At 51.8% G+C, this 13810-nt stretch overlaps 1 protein-coding gene and 1 long non-coding RNA gene across 5 annotated transcripts in view; one reads left to right on the top strand and one right to left on the bottom strand.

Moving 5' to 3' along the window:
• The window catches only part of LOC139803467 (uncharacterized), a 56052-nt gene that overhangs the window by 22788 nt on the left and 19454 nt on the right, over nucleotides 1-13810 (top strand). For both annotated transcript variants that reach the window (XR_011729016.1, XR_011729017.1), the window contains 3 exons: nucleotides 2456-4421; nucleotides 7466-7700; nucleotides 10474-10738. This is a non-coding gene — a long non-coding RNA (uncharacterized lncRNA). The remainder of the gene's footprint in view (nucleotides 1-2455; nucleotides 4422-7465; nucleotides 7701-10473; nucleotides 10739-13810) is intronic.
• HNF4A (hepatocyte nuclear factor 4 alpha) overlaps nucleotides 1-13810 on the bottom strand; it is a 34965-nt gene that overhangs the window by 17534 nt on the left and 3621 nt on the right. For 2 of the 3 annotated variants that reach the window (XM_071759644.1, XM_071759645.1), the window contains exon 1: nucleotides 972-1229. The exons of the other annotated variant lie outside the window; for it this stretch is intronic. In XM_071759644.1, coding sequence (XP_071615745.1) covers nucleotides 972-1086 — 115 coding nt within the window. In that variant the 5' untranslated portion in view covers nucleotides 1087-1229. Of the gene's footprint in view, nucleotides 1-971; nucleotides 1230-13810 lie in introns of those variants that run through there. 3 annotated transcript variants of the gene reach the window in all.

Below are 13810 nucleotides of genomic sequence, written 5' to 3'. Positions count from 1 at the left end.
CTGGAATGTCATATCTGTGATGGATCAGAACCTGGGGAAGAGCCACATGGGCTGTGAGGGAAGAGCCCATGCTGTGGGCACAGGGACAGGGGTGCTCCGGCAGCCTCGGTGACACAGCAGGCAGGAGGAAGGGGCTTGGGGGGGTCATTTCTGGAGCATACTTTGTTTAGTTATTAACCTCGTATTTAGAAAGACTTTAGGGGGGACTTGGAGAGGAATCTCCTGTTATCTCTAAGCAGTGAATTGCTAGGACTTCTTGTTCCCCAAATGGGTGGGCCAGCATTGCAAATTGTGGTGGGTTAAGCATGATTTCACCCTCCAGAGGGGACAGGAATGCTTGTCTGTGCCCTCCAGGCCCCCTCACCCCTCTTCTTGGGGGCTGAGCCCCCCAGCCCCGCAGCACTCCCATAGAGGGGGATTCCACCCTGCACCCCAGCTCTTGCACAGGGAAGGACCGTGGCCTCGGGGCAGCTGTGGGGACAGTGTTTGAGTTTCTTTTCATAGTGATTTCTATGCCAGCTGCTAAATGGCTTTCAGCTCTGGTCCCAGCTGCTGCAATGGGACTGGTTCTCTGCTCTGGAGCCATGAGCTCAGTCATCTATCTGGGAGCTGTCAGTTTCACTAGGAAACTTTTGGCTGGTCTTTTCTCCTTTTGGGCTAGTGAGACCGTCCCTCTGCTCAGCCCTGGTCCCTGTGAAGGGGACACCTCACGCTGCACCCAGATCCCAACATGTGCCCATTCCCAGGGTGTCAGGGCTGCAGGGCACCGTGCCTGGCATTGCTCCACCACCTCTACATCTCCACAAGGGAAGCAGAAACCCCCCCGTGAGCTGCCAGGAGCCCCCCACTTGACACCCTGCGTGCCCCAGCCCTCCCCAGAAGCATTTTGGTGCCTGCCCCAGGAAATTCCCTTCCTGAAGCCCTCAGCTCATCCCCCCCATGGCAGAGGGGAGCAGGCAGAGGGGACTTACCACTGCCCATAGCCAGCACCTGCATGTTCTCAAACTCCAGGGTGGTGTACGCCGGGTCCAGCGCCGCGCTGTAATCTGCCATCTCCATGTCTATGAGGGCTTTGGAAAGGCGCATTATCGGCAGCAGAGAGGGGCCAGGTTGTACAGATTCCCTTGTCCCAGGCTCTTGGCCCTTCTGCCTCCCTCTGCCTTCGCTGCGTCCCCTATCTGTTGTCTTTTATTTCAAATATTTCTCTGAAAGGATTTGCTGAGCCTCAAGGCCTATACTCCCCAGAGGGGTGGAGGCAGGAGGCAGGGGGTTAATCTTTAATCATCTCACTGACTGCCGAACACTGCTAAGCTGTTTTTTTTTTTCTTTTTTTTTTTTTTTTTTGTGGAACAGCAGTGATTCTTGTTGACTGTTTATTACTGAATCTCAAAGCGTTTTGCTGATCCCAACTCTGGGTGCAGGCAGGACCATGGGAGCAGGCACTCACCAACAGGGAAACACTTTCCTGGGCTATTGACCTTGGTGTTTGGCTTCTGGTGTTTGGCTTAATTGTTCTTGGGGTGGAAAACTTGGAAAAAACCCTGCCAGGAGAGCAAGGTTGCTCTTCACCTCTGTCATTGCCTTCTCCTCTCCACTGTTGCCTTCTCCCCCAAGTTTTCCCTTCTCTGTTTCCCTCCATCCCTCCCATACCTTTTCCTTTTTTTCCCCTCCCTGACAGAGAAGGTCAGTGCCCGCCTGGCAATTAACACGTTGCTATGCAAAGTAACAACGTACAACGCCTTTTACTTCCCTATAAACTGAGTTTTACAGGGGCTGGATGCTCTATAAACAGATCCCTGCAGCTACAGATCTGCAGGAGTGAAGCTGAGCACAAGGGAGAGCCCATGCTTTCTCACCTGGGAGTGGTGATAAAGGGTCTTTTGCTGCAGGGGCAACAATCATCCAGTCTGTGCTCCCGGGGGAGAGGCCAGAGCTCTCTGCACCCATGTGCCCATCTCCCTTCCCTTTGACAAGAGCAGTTCTGAGCCAAAAGTTGTTTTAATCGTGTGCACACTGGGATGGAGATGCTCAGGTAGAGCATAGCCCCCTCTATGGCCTCGCTCCAGGGATATCCATCCCAGTCCTGGCTGGGCCACAGTGATCCCTTTGATTAGATAAATGCTACAGACACCAGGTCAAATATTGCAGGATTTGGTGCAGCGTCTGGTAAAATATTGTAAAAGCGTGGCCTGTTCTGCTCTGCTCAGCAAAACAGCCCTCTACTTACATAGCCTGCTGAGCAAGGAAGATGGCAAAGGCTGTTTGCTCCCTGGGCAGGAAGGATTAAGAGGGCCAGGAATAGACACTGGAGAGGCAACGCGTGCAGGGGAGCAGCAGATAAGGCAGAGGGAAGTTTGGAGAGCATCAGGTGGCTCACGAGGCCAGGACTGTGGTGCTCTCCACCCCAGGGTTGTGTTTACTGTCCTGTTCTCACTACTGCTGTCCTCTGTTGCAGGTCCCCCCTCCCAAACCTCTTGTCTCCATGTGGAGATCGAGGACCAAACCAGTCAAGGACATCCTGTGCTTCCTTTGTCCCCAAGATGGCCTCGTGATGGAACGGTGATGGCTGCTCCCTGGGCACGGGTTGCTGCAGGAGATGGATGTCTCTCCAGGGCTGTCCTCGCCTCCCTCTGATGTCCCTGCAAGGTGGGGTTTTGAGACAGCTTTCCAGTGTAGTCATGGCCTGGACTAGTTAATAGGACCCTGCAGCTGCCTTAGGTTGGAGATGTTTAAGTCAGCAGATGGGTTTGGGTCTCATTCAAACATTTCTGTCCTACAGAAGATGTTCTGACATTTTTATTCTAGAGAGAGACAACTCGAAGCTGGCAAACCCCCACTGGTAGGCAAAGGCTGTTCCCAGACCAAATTTTCAGGGCAAGTCCAGCTTTTAGGCCTTCTCTTCTCTCCTCTTGTCCCTATTTTCTGCCTCCTACCCACCATTTCCTACACCAGAAGATGGCTGCAAAGGAGACCGTGGCAGCTCTGGGGCATGATGTGTTCAGTGCCAAGTGATAATTTTTTTATCTGTTGAGCAGTGAATCCTTTCCCACACTGGCGTATCATAACATTGATTCTGCCTTATTGATATGTTACTGCCTGGCAAATTAATCCAAAGCAAAAGGGGATTCCCTCAAATTAAGATCCATGCTTCTCAGTAAATGAGAGTCAGGAATAGACTGTTTAATAGAGCTTTTATGATAAGGATGCTATCAGCTACTGTGCATGCTAGATCTTCATGTTAAGTGGATTGAACAGGGTTTTGTAAGATCAAATGATAACTGAGGTTGAAAGAGACCTCAGGGTTTCTATTCCAGCCTCCTGCTGGGAGCAGGGCCAGCTGAGAGCAGCATGGCTTGCTCAGGGCTTGATCTTCTTGGGTCTTGAACTACTCTAAGGATGGAGATCACACAACCTCTCTAGGCAGCTAATACTTAACTGTCCTTGTGGAAAGTTCCTCCTTAGACATTGTCTGAGCCTCTCTCCAGTTTTTATGCCCACTGATCTCCTTCTGCCATACACATCTGTGAGGAGCCTGGCTCCATCTTCTCAATGCTCTCTGGGTGGGTTACACTGCTGCAGTTCCTGCTGGCCCGTTTCTCCAGCCTGCCATAGGCCTGGATCCCTGCCCTCCAGTGCCCCTGGTTTGGGTTCATCTGTGGACTTTCTCAGTGTGGCCAGTGGCCAGGCTGTAGGCAGGAGCCTGGGGCCCTCCTGCTCTTTGTTTTTCCCTTCTCACAGCTCTGCACCCTCAAGAAATCCCCAGCAGAAACTCCAGAGCCCACAGGACCAACCTCATCCCACATCAGCAAAACCACTGCTGCTGCTTGCATCCCTGACTCCAGGTTATTCCTGCCATATCACAGCTCCAAGGCCACTATGGGGCTGGAGTAGCTTTTCCTTGGCATGCAAGTGAAACAGAGATGAGCATAGCTCTGAAACCTCTCCAGAGCAAGAAATCTCCAAGCCAGGTCAAGGCCCCTGCTCAGCCCACTGCTCTTTGGCCAAGTGAGCTGCTGGGGAAGCACGAAGCTGAACTGCAAGGCAAAGAAGAAAAGTCCCAGGGGAACGTCACCAGTGTAGTCATCTCCACACATGCAAAGGTCCCTTCTGCCTGGTTTTTTTTTTCCCCTTTGAAATTTCAAATTCCAGTTTGTGGACAAAGTCCTGCCTATCTGAGAATATAGATCTCCGACCACTGACCAAACTCCACTCCAAGCAGTCCCGAGGGCTGCTCTTCCCTTGCCCACGGATGCCTCCGCTCATTCCATGGATCTGCCAGGACTGCACTGAAACTTTTGCACCAGAGCAGAGCACTGGTACTTGGTGGATTTCCACACAAAGTGGATTTTGTGTGTTTCAGCCTTAACATCAGGAGCTCCCTTTCTCCACGCGGAGTGGCAAGAACCATCAGGAATAACCAGGTAAGAGCCTTATCACCTGCAATGCATTTGGGCAGCCATTGCAGATAGAAGGCAAGAAGAAACAAGGGCTTCCATTGTGCTTATACCAGCAATTTTAGCTCATCATTTAAAATAGGAAAGGGGGGGAAAAAAGGCAGCTTCAGAGCAGATGGAAAACGAGAGGAAACATGAGCTTGTGGAGGCAGAGCCACTCCAAATGGTTAACTGATAACTCCAATTTGCCTCTTCCCTCTCATCTTGTCTGATTCTCCTGATTAAGCTCAACTTATTATCATGCTAATCATTTCTTGACCTGTTTATTCTACATTAAAAAATTAACAGAGAGCAGTTTACTGCATGACTTGCTCACACAGAACTGCTACAGATTAGCAGGCAGGCTTTAAACCTCTATGCAAGACTTTTGGGTCTAGCAGCCAGCATGCACAGCTTGAGGATGAGCTTTTTTTCCTGTTTTTAAAGAACAGCTTTTTCTAAAGTCAATATATATCCCCCTCCCTTCATGCCTTAAGTATATTTGCTCTGTGGCTATTTCCAAATGGGAAAGATAAAGCCAAGGGCTTGTGTTTTGTCAGACTTTTTGTAAACATGGTTATTTAGGCCACACTGTCAAACCCCTTTGCCTTCTGCCTCAGCATGTCATGACTCCAGAGCAGAGTTGTCTGGGTGTTAATAAGCAGCTCCCAGGAATTTGGCAGGGGCTGGGGGGCTGCAGGGCTGAAGAGGGGCTTCAGGGGATCATTGCCTCCACTCAGGCAGTCATAGGATGGACACACAGACCAGGGTCTGCTCCTGGGTGTGTCCCCAGCAGTACTGAGAAGTCTCCAGGAAACCCAGTGATTCAGCAGAAATCTGTTTGCCCCTTGCTGGCTGCACACAGCACATCCCTGTTCCTGCAAAACACCTCATGGAGGTCAACCAGAAAGATCCACGACCTCCATTCAGGGGTTGGATCGGAACAATCCAGCCCCAGGAGGCAGGAGGTGACCTCAGCCACGTGTCAGACCCATGACCAGAGGAAGACTCAGGCATTTTATCATCCTGTTCAACAACGAATCATGTTTGATGATTTATTTTCCTCCACACTGACGTGCCTGTGGCTGTGATTGGGGCAGATGCTGTTTGGAGCTGGAGGTGATGCCCAGGACAGGTGATACCTCAGCAGGCCCCAGACATGCTGTCACTGGTGAGCTGGTGACACACGGTGGCACCCTGGGCTCCCTGGCACAGCCAAGAGTGACAGGCAGCTTCACTGCACCTCCAGCTACTTCTCACCAATGCCAAAGTTATCAGGAAGAGGCCAAACCAGCCTCTGTCCAGGTTCCCCAGGCCATAAAAATCACCGTATGGAGAATAAAGGCAGTTTTGGGACATGAAGAAAAGACACTTCAAATGAGGAACCAGACTCTGCTTGAACTCCTCTCCAAAAGCAACATGTGTGTTTCAGCTGAAGCTGGGATGGATATTGGAGCTGGAGGCAATTATTGGAGCTAAAATAAATGGCTGCTGTGCAAAAGCAGCAGGGAAAGAACTGCAAACATGGGGACAGACAGAGCATTTCAGCATAAACAGCTCTAGTGATAACACTGTGTGTGTCTTTCATCCCAGGACCAGAAAGGGGTTGATTATCCTGCCTAACAAAGGATCTGAACACTTGAGGAAGTAATTATTAGTACTCTTGGGAGCTATTGTTTTGCAAGGACAGTAAGTCTGAGCTGTTCTCAGAAGGGCAGCTGTGCTCAAAAATGCCACTGCATTTGCTGGTGTGTATTTGCAATCCCTCTTCCTACATTACAGCTCTGGAGAAGAGCATCTGTCCCCTGGCACCCCCAAGTCAGCACTTGAGACTCTGGAAGTGTGGCTGCTGTGTTGTTATGTAAAGTCACACAATGAGCCCCAGATCAAGTGAGGAAGAGGAACAGTTTGATTCCATCTCCTCCCATTACACCACAAACTGCAGCTTGGCTCAAGCTACAGCTCCCACAGTGCATCCCACCTAAACCCCCTCAGGCCAACCCAAGGAAGACCTGGACACTTTTCAGCAAAACATTTTCCTGCCTATGTCAGAGGAAATCCAGAAAAGCTCTGACTCTGCCATGTGCTGTTCCAGGTTCACTGTCTACACTGGCAGATGCTTGAATCCAGCAACCCTGGATCCAGCAAAATCCCTGTTTAAATGTGAAGCAGAAGTCTGGGGAAGCAGCAGTGCTGGAGAGGGGCTTTGCTGACAGCAAAGAGCACCTACAGGCACCTATTTCCATGCCTTGCCAGCTGATGCATTTAATGGGGCACAGATCACAGCAGCCCACATCTGGACCTGATGGAAACTTATTTAGCAGGTGGATATGATCCCTTTGGAACTGAAGTAATCTTGCAGCTTCCCAGGTAAAAGATGTCTACTGAGCTTGCAGTCTGGCAGGCAAGTGAACTTCTTCACCCTTGCCAGCTGTTTGAAAGACTTTTAGGTTTCATTGACTTTATATGTTCATTACACACACATGAAACAGCCCCAAATTGTTCCAGCTGGTGAAGCAATAGGTGGAGGAGGAGAACATCCAAAATCAACAAAGGTTACAAAGCAAGTTTTACCTTTTTTTAAAGTGTTTTTTATCTTTTTGCAAAGGTGGCTGCATCAGCACACCATGCCTGCTGAAAGTGACCTCCAGCCACTGCTGGAGCTCTCAGGTTTGGCCCTCACTAGAAATTAAGGCAAAAGACTGCAAAGCTGCTGTGGGCATGGAGAGTTGTAGCAGGGTGAGGTTGGTGGGGGAGGGCTCTTCAGGGGCAAAAAGCATTTTCCTGAATTGGACAGCCAATTCCTGCCCTGGGCTGGCTAAAAAATTTCAGCCCTGAATGCAGAAGAGGACTTCAGGGGAGCATCTCAGAAAAGGGGCATGTTTGTATCTGATGAGAGGCAGCAGGAGGAAGGGGTAAGGCTGCTATAGGTGAGAGCACTGGTCAGGTCTGATCTGGGAAAGGTCACTTGGGCATGGGGAAGAAAAAAAAAAGAAGGAAACAAGTTATTGCAAAATTATTTTTCAACACAGGGTCTGCAGAGTGCCTGAAGAGCCTGCCTTGTCCTCAGTCACCAGAGAAGAATGTGCCAGGGGTCAATGGAAGCAAAACAGTCCTCTGGAGCTCCAGGTACACAGCAGCTTCACACCCTGCAGCCCATGGCCATCACAGCACTCTCCTGTGCCAGACAACCATCCTGTTTAGTGCCACAGAAACAAAAACAGCAGAATGCAAGATATGGGAACGTGAGAGCTTTCTTCATGCAAGGTTTGTATCTCAGGGAATGGCAAGGGGAGGGGATCACATGTCTCCATGGTCCCATAAACCCATGGTCACTGCAGTGCTAACTACCTGGCTCCCAGCTAACAAACAACATGGCAAACTGCTAATTAGCCTCTGAGTATTTGACCTATGTCTCCAAGACAGGGTCATACTGTTATTTGTCACTTAACACTCCTGCAAGGCTCAGTGCCATTGGCTTCTTGTATCATAAAGAAATTAAAATATATTATGACCATAAACTACATCATTTAAGGAAATGAACCCTTTCTAGTAAACGGATCATGGGATGCTGAAGCCATGAACTTTCCTAAATCAGTCACCAGCTGATAAAGAGCACAGGTATTTGCTGGGAGCAGCTCCAGCACACAGCTCCCAGTGTGGGTCTGGTGTGGGGAGCTGGTCCTGCAGGATGATGGCTCGGGGTGCAGGCTGCTGGGGAGGCGTGAGCCCTACAGCCTAAGGAGAACTTCTTAAGCAAGAGGAATTTTCCTGTACCCTGGGGTCAAGAGGGAGCTGTAGGGATGTTCTGTGGGTGAGGCTCTGCGAGGGGCAGCAGTCTAAGGCTCAGGATGCTCAAAACTCAGATGCTTGCAGATCCCCCCTGCAGCACCCTGAGCCCAGCCAGCCTCCTCACTGCCTCACCCTGCACCAACATCCCCTGGGGTGCTGGACCAAGAGGCTGAGCACAGCAATTGGGGACCTGCACTGGGAGGGTCCATGGTGGAGGCAGGGGGTCAAAAAACCTTTCTAGTAAGAGCTCTGTGCAACCAATAAGGTTTGCATTCAAAGTGTTTTTTCTCTTGGTTGTTTTAAGCTTTCATTACAAGGGCTGGGTAAATCCTTCTGCAAACCTCCTGGCTCAGGAGCAGGCAGCAAACAGGGCAGGACCTGAGGCTGTGCACTGGCGGGATCCCTCCCTGGGGCTGCAGCTGGGACCAAGTGCCAGACACTGGGAACTGGGCTGAGAACGACCAATTTGTTTCCCAAATGGAGTCCATGGGGCTCCAGCCCAGCTGCACCACCCCTTGGAGCCACAACACCCTTTCCACCATGCCCCTCTAATCTCTGGAGGTCCCCGAAAGCCAGCTTGGGGACATCAGCCACCCGCAAACCCAGCGCGTTCCTTCTGCACGGAGCCAAACAGAAAGCAGAGCTGTGGGGTCCCCTCGAGTGGGGACCAGCAATAGGTATGTGGAGCATGAGCATATTTTGGCTGCTCTGATACCCTGATGGAGACCCTTGGGGGTTGCCAGTGCCCTCCATTGATGTCACCTCCACGACATTGGCTACGCAGCCGCTTCTCTCCCTGCTGCGAGTGCTGGGGGAGCCCGGGGGGTACCTGGTGTGTCCTGGAACAGGTCGTAGCTGCTGCCATTCATCTTCCAGGGGTGCTCAGCTCTGCAGGCAGAGCCAGGGGAGTCTCCCCCTGGGATGGGGCTGTCCAGCCAGCGAGCCCCCCGTGGGCAGTGGGGCACAAGCCATGCCCAGGAGCTGGCTGCAGTGCAGCAGCAGGGGCTGGCTAATCTCTTAATGCTGGTCACAATGAGATTTGATGGGGAACAGGAGTTTGTGCCCAAGAGCTGCAGGTTTTAAAGGGTTCTGGCCACTACCCAGAGGGGAATTATAAGGTGGCTCCGGGTTTGCACCCTGCTGCCAGTGCCCACAGCAGTGCCCACTGCTTTGTGGGCCACCTTTCTTAGGTGCCCTCACCCTGGCCTCTGGCCTGCTGCTACATTTCTGCTGACCACAGATGCAACTCTTGAGGCTGCTCCTGAAAATGTACCTGGGTGTGTTTAACAGTGGGAGCAGGTATGACTCTCTCTCCAGGGAGAGGCTGGGTGCTTTCACTTTAAAATGTTTCTGTATAAATACCCAGAACATCATACCCTTGAGAAAGAACCTTTGTCTCTGCTCCCAGCCACCATCACAACATGCAGGGCTGGGACAACTGAGGGTGAAGCAGGGTGGCAGGCAGGGACCTGCACACATGGTGCTCCTCATCCTTTGGAAGCCCTGAGCTTTGTGTCCTGAAGATGCTAGAGAGCATTTCCAGTGTTTCAAATCACCTTGGGGCCATTGCTGCTGGAGCTCTCCCACAGCTCCCCAGGTGCCTCCCTGCTCCATGCCAATGGCTTCCTTTCCCCATCCTCTCCTAAGGAAACTGGAAAATTCTCAGGGCTGAGATTTCTTAATCGATTGTGCTTGCTGGTGCTGTCAGTGGGGATTCCAGGAGCCTCCATGTCCCAGGCAAACCAAGATCTTGGTTTCCACTATGGCCCATCCAAGGCAAGCCCAGCAGGAAGAAAAGGTATTTTCCAACTGCCCAACCACAAGAAACCCCTCTCTGCCACCACAGTGCTGCACTCTCTGGGCTTTTTTTCAGATGATGAAGCTGCTGTGACACTCTGGTATTGACTTGTTTGGGCCCTGTCCATTGGGGAGCACAGAGGCTGCTGAGCACTGAGATTTTTCTCCTCTGCAGGCAGTGTGTGCTGGCATGTGTGGCCCTGCTTAGCCCTGGGGAGGAAAAGTAGGTGAGGGATTAGAGTTTTCTGGGTTTTCACAGTTGCTGAACAGTGAATCAAATGCTGGAAGGGAGAGCTGGGCACCTTTGCTGTGCATCCCTGTACCGCGTGGCTGTGGCCCCAAGCAGGGCCAGGAGTGAGCATGGCCTCATCAGCCTCTACACCTGGAGGAACGAACTCAGGGCCAAGCCCATCTGAAACACACATTTTTGTGCTCTTTTCTTCCTCCTCAGGTGGCTTTCTTCCAGCCCAGCCCACCTCTTCTTTCCCTGTGCCAAGGAGGAAAGAGCTGTTCCTGCCCTCTGGAGATGTTGGACCCTGAGCACCATCTCAAAGGCTGGAGTCTAATGGAACAAAATCATTCCTAAACTCTTCCTGTCCTGTCTCTGTGAGCCTCTGCTCCCACCTGGGTCTGCCTGGGGTGCATTTAAACTAATGTGAAGAGCACATGGCTGCCAGCAGGTTCCTGATGGGTCAGAGACAGGGAATGAGCAGCAGGTATGTACCTCGGATCCATGCCTGGGGAAGGGGTGCACTGGTGAGGGGGCCCCCAATGTGTCCATGTGAAGCAGGGAGCAGCAGGGATGGCTCTGAACTGTGCATAACCCTGTGACATCTCCCTTCACCCCTCTGTTTCCACACCACTTTCAATGCCTGTAACAGGGAAAAGCACCCAGATCAACAGAGATTTCTCCCAGAGGGTGGCAGTCCCTGTGCACAACACCCATGGATGGAAACACAGGCAGTGCCTGTATTTCCATCAGGGTGTTCATGCAGAGGCAAAGCCACCACCTCCATCCCGCCACCATTAATCCTTGAAGGCAGCAGACTCCAGGCAGGAGAGCAAACAGGGCTGTGGATCTGAAGCCTGTCTTTTTGTCTCGTTGCCCCTCCTGCCTCCTTATTTCATCCTTCACACCTGGCACCAGGCTCTGCATGGACTGGGTCTGCTGGGCACCCACCAGTGCCTTCTCTGCACCTCCCTGCCAGGACACATCCACCAGGCTGAGTCTGCTTGAGCCATGGTGGCTGCATAAGAGGGACCATGCAGCTTGCTGGGCCTGCAGCAGGGCAGGGCTCATTTCCATGGGGTGGTTGTTATTTTCCACCTTCTCCTGAACCCCCCCAGTGTTATCCATTAGCCTGACACACGAGCAGCCTCACAGCCCATGAACAGATTTTCTTGAGTGACTTCAGCACCAGTGAATCCTCTTCCCAGACTGAGCTGCTGCTTTTCACTGGGGTGGTGGGGTAGATCCTGCCACCCCAATGATGGGCTGGAAACTGGGGCAGGCTGGCATGCTGGAGGGGAGCAGCAGCTTCTTCTTGTGGGGTAGCAAGGTTTTGGGGACCATGTGGCAAACCTCCCCTGGGAGCAGAAGGGGAGAGAGGTGGCTGAGTGGGGCAGGAGGAGCTGTGCTGTGGCTGTCATTTCTGTGTCAGCAAACACATCGAGTGGGCTCGACTGTTGATTCTGGCCATATAAAAGAGTGTTGGGGCACTTGTTCAGGTTTGTGCAGGTTTTACAGCTCTTGTTCAGAGAAGTGCCCATGTATTTGGTTTTGCTCCTTCCTTCAGGTCTATCTGTTGACATTGGCTCTCCTACCCAGAGTTCTGGGCCATGCCAGGAAGCTGAGTGTACAGCTCTCCCTGAATCTCCCACTCTCGAGGGGTTATCACCTATGAAATCTTGCACACACCCATGGCTGGGACATGTTTCTGGTGTAGAGGCAGGTGAAAGGTGCCCACTGGTCCCATGTGGGCTTGGGTGCTCTACTTTTAGTTGCAGGAGCTGAGTCACCCACCCTGACAGATGAGTTTTAGGGTGGATGGGCAGAGTCATGGGGAAGGTTCTGCCCTGGGCAGCGTGGGGCAGGATGAGCAAGGTCAGATGAAAAATTGGAGTGTTAAACCAGGTTGGCTGTCCAGAGAGGGAGAAGGCTTCTAGAATGCCATTGGAGAGGAGATGGGCCCATGGCACCCATTCTCCACCTCCAGTCCCCTTCCCAGCAGGAGGTGCCAGCACCAGCTGAGCCACAGGGGACACCTTGGTGGTGCAGGCTTGGAGGGCTTGAGTTTATGGTGGCATCCTCATCCAGCCCTTGGCATCAGGGCTCTTGGTACCATGGGCATGCAGCTGGAGTCCCTCTGGTGGCTGCAGCATTTTGGGATGGAAAATCTGGTCTTCTCCTACAGGCTCTTCATATTTTTTGGAGCTGGGATCTGTCCACTCCTTGGCTGTGGGTGCCTTTCCACAGCCACTCCCTCTGCATGGAGCTGCTCCTCTTGCACCTTTGGTGCATGATCCAGAGCCCTGAAGGATCCTGAAGGATCTTTCTGGGTAATTTCTGTTGATGCTCAGGTAGAAGCTTGTTCCTTGGAGTAATACCTTCTGGAACCTGGCTTAGCTCAAAGGTCCTGGTGGGAATGTGGTGCCTCTGCCCAGCACTGGTGAGCAGAGTCATCCACCCTAACATGATACAGTCACTACCTTGAAATTTGCCTTCCATGAAAGTTCTCCAACATTTGCCATTTCCACAAACTTTTCTGCCAGTACCACAAACTTATTTGCTTGTATAATTGAGGAAAGCAGACAAGGAACCTGAACACAAACAGTCATGGACCTTTTTTTCAGTCTTTGTCCCATTCTAACCCTGAGCTTGCCAGCAAAGACACCTCAGGTGTCCCCCCTGCCTGATGTATCCCTTGGCTCAGCCCTGTGAGCTTCCTCATCCCCAAATGCTGCTCTTGGTCCCACTGCAAATATTGTTGTATTTAAAAGAAAAGCAGCCAGCCCTTGCTGTCTGCAGGACCACTATCACTTGCTACCCCTTTGTTACTCCCTTTAAACAAACATCATTTTTTAATATTAAGAAATGTCAGCAGCAGACTGACTCCCACATCTACACCTGCCCTGTAGCCCAAAACAACTCTCAGGCACTCCAAAAACCTTCCCAGCCTCCTGCTGTTCTGCTGCTCACCTCCCGGAGCTGGAGCCCATGGCCTGCTGGTAGCAGCCCTCCCCTGAGGTGCTCACTCCCCCTTATAAAAACACCATCATGTTTTCAAGCAAAGCTGAAGACAGAGGATGTGCTGCTGACCTGATAATCAGCTGGGGTGAGGCAGCTGCCCTGGAGCAGTGGAAGTCACCCCGTGACAGTGAGCAGCATCCCTGCAACCCCCCATGAGAAGGGGAGCATCCCCAGCTCTTCCCCGAGGAAACCTCAACCAAGCACCAGCAAACAGCACTCAGGATTGGGCCAAGGCTGCTCAAGTATTCATCTTTTTATCCCTTTTAGATACCAGTGCTTATTCCAGGGTGCAGCAAGACCCTGCTCAGCCATTTCTTGCCCCAGTAAGTTTCTTGCCAGCACCAGCCCCATGGCCACCCTCAACAGCTGGTGGGGACAACAGAAGTGGGGACAGGAGAGGAGTCTCTGCTGGGGGTCCTAACACACACTGATTCCTGACAGCCCCTGGGAGATGGACACAGAGCACAAGGAGAAAACAGAGGAATTAAATAGCAGCTCACATGAGAAATCAAAGTGGAAAAAGCTCAGTTTGGGTCAC

The sequence above is a fragment of the Heliangelus exortis genome, chromosome 16 (assembly GCF_036169615.1).
Source record: "Heliangelus exortis chromosome 16, bHelExo1.hap1, whole genome shotgun sequence".
NCBI classification, from domain to species: Eukaryota; Metazoa; Chordata; class Aves; order Apodiformes; family Trochilidae; genus Heliangelus; species Heliangelus exortis.
This window is presented reverse-complemented; position numbering and strand designations above follow the sequence as displayed.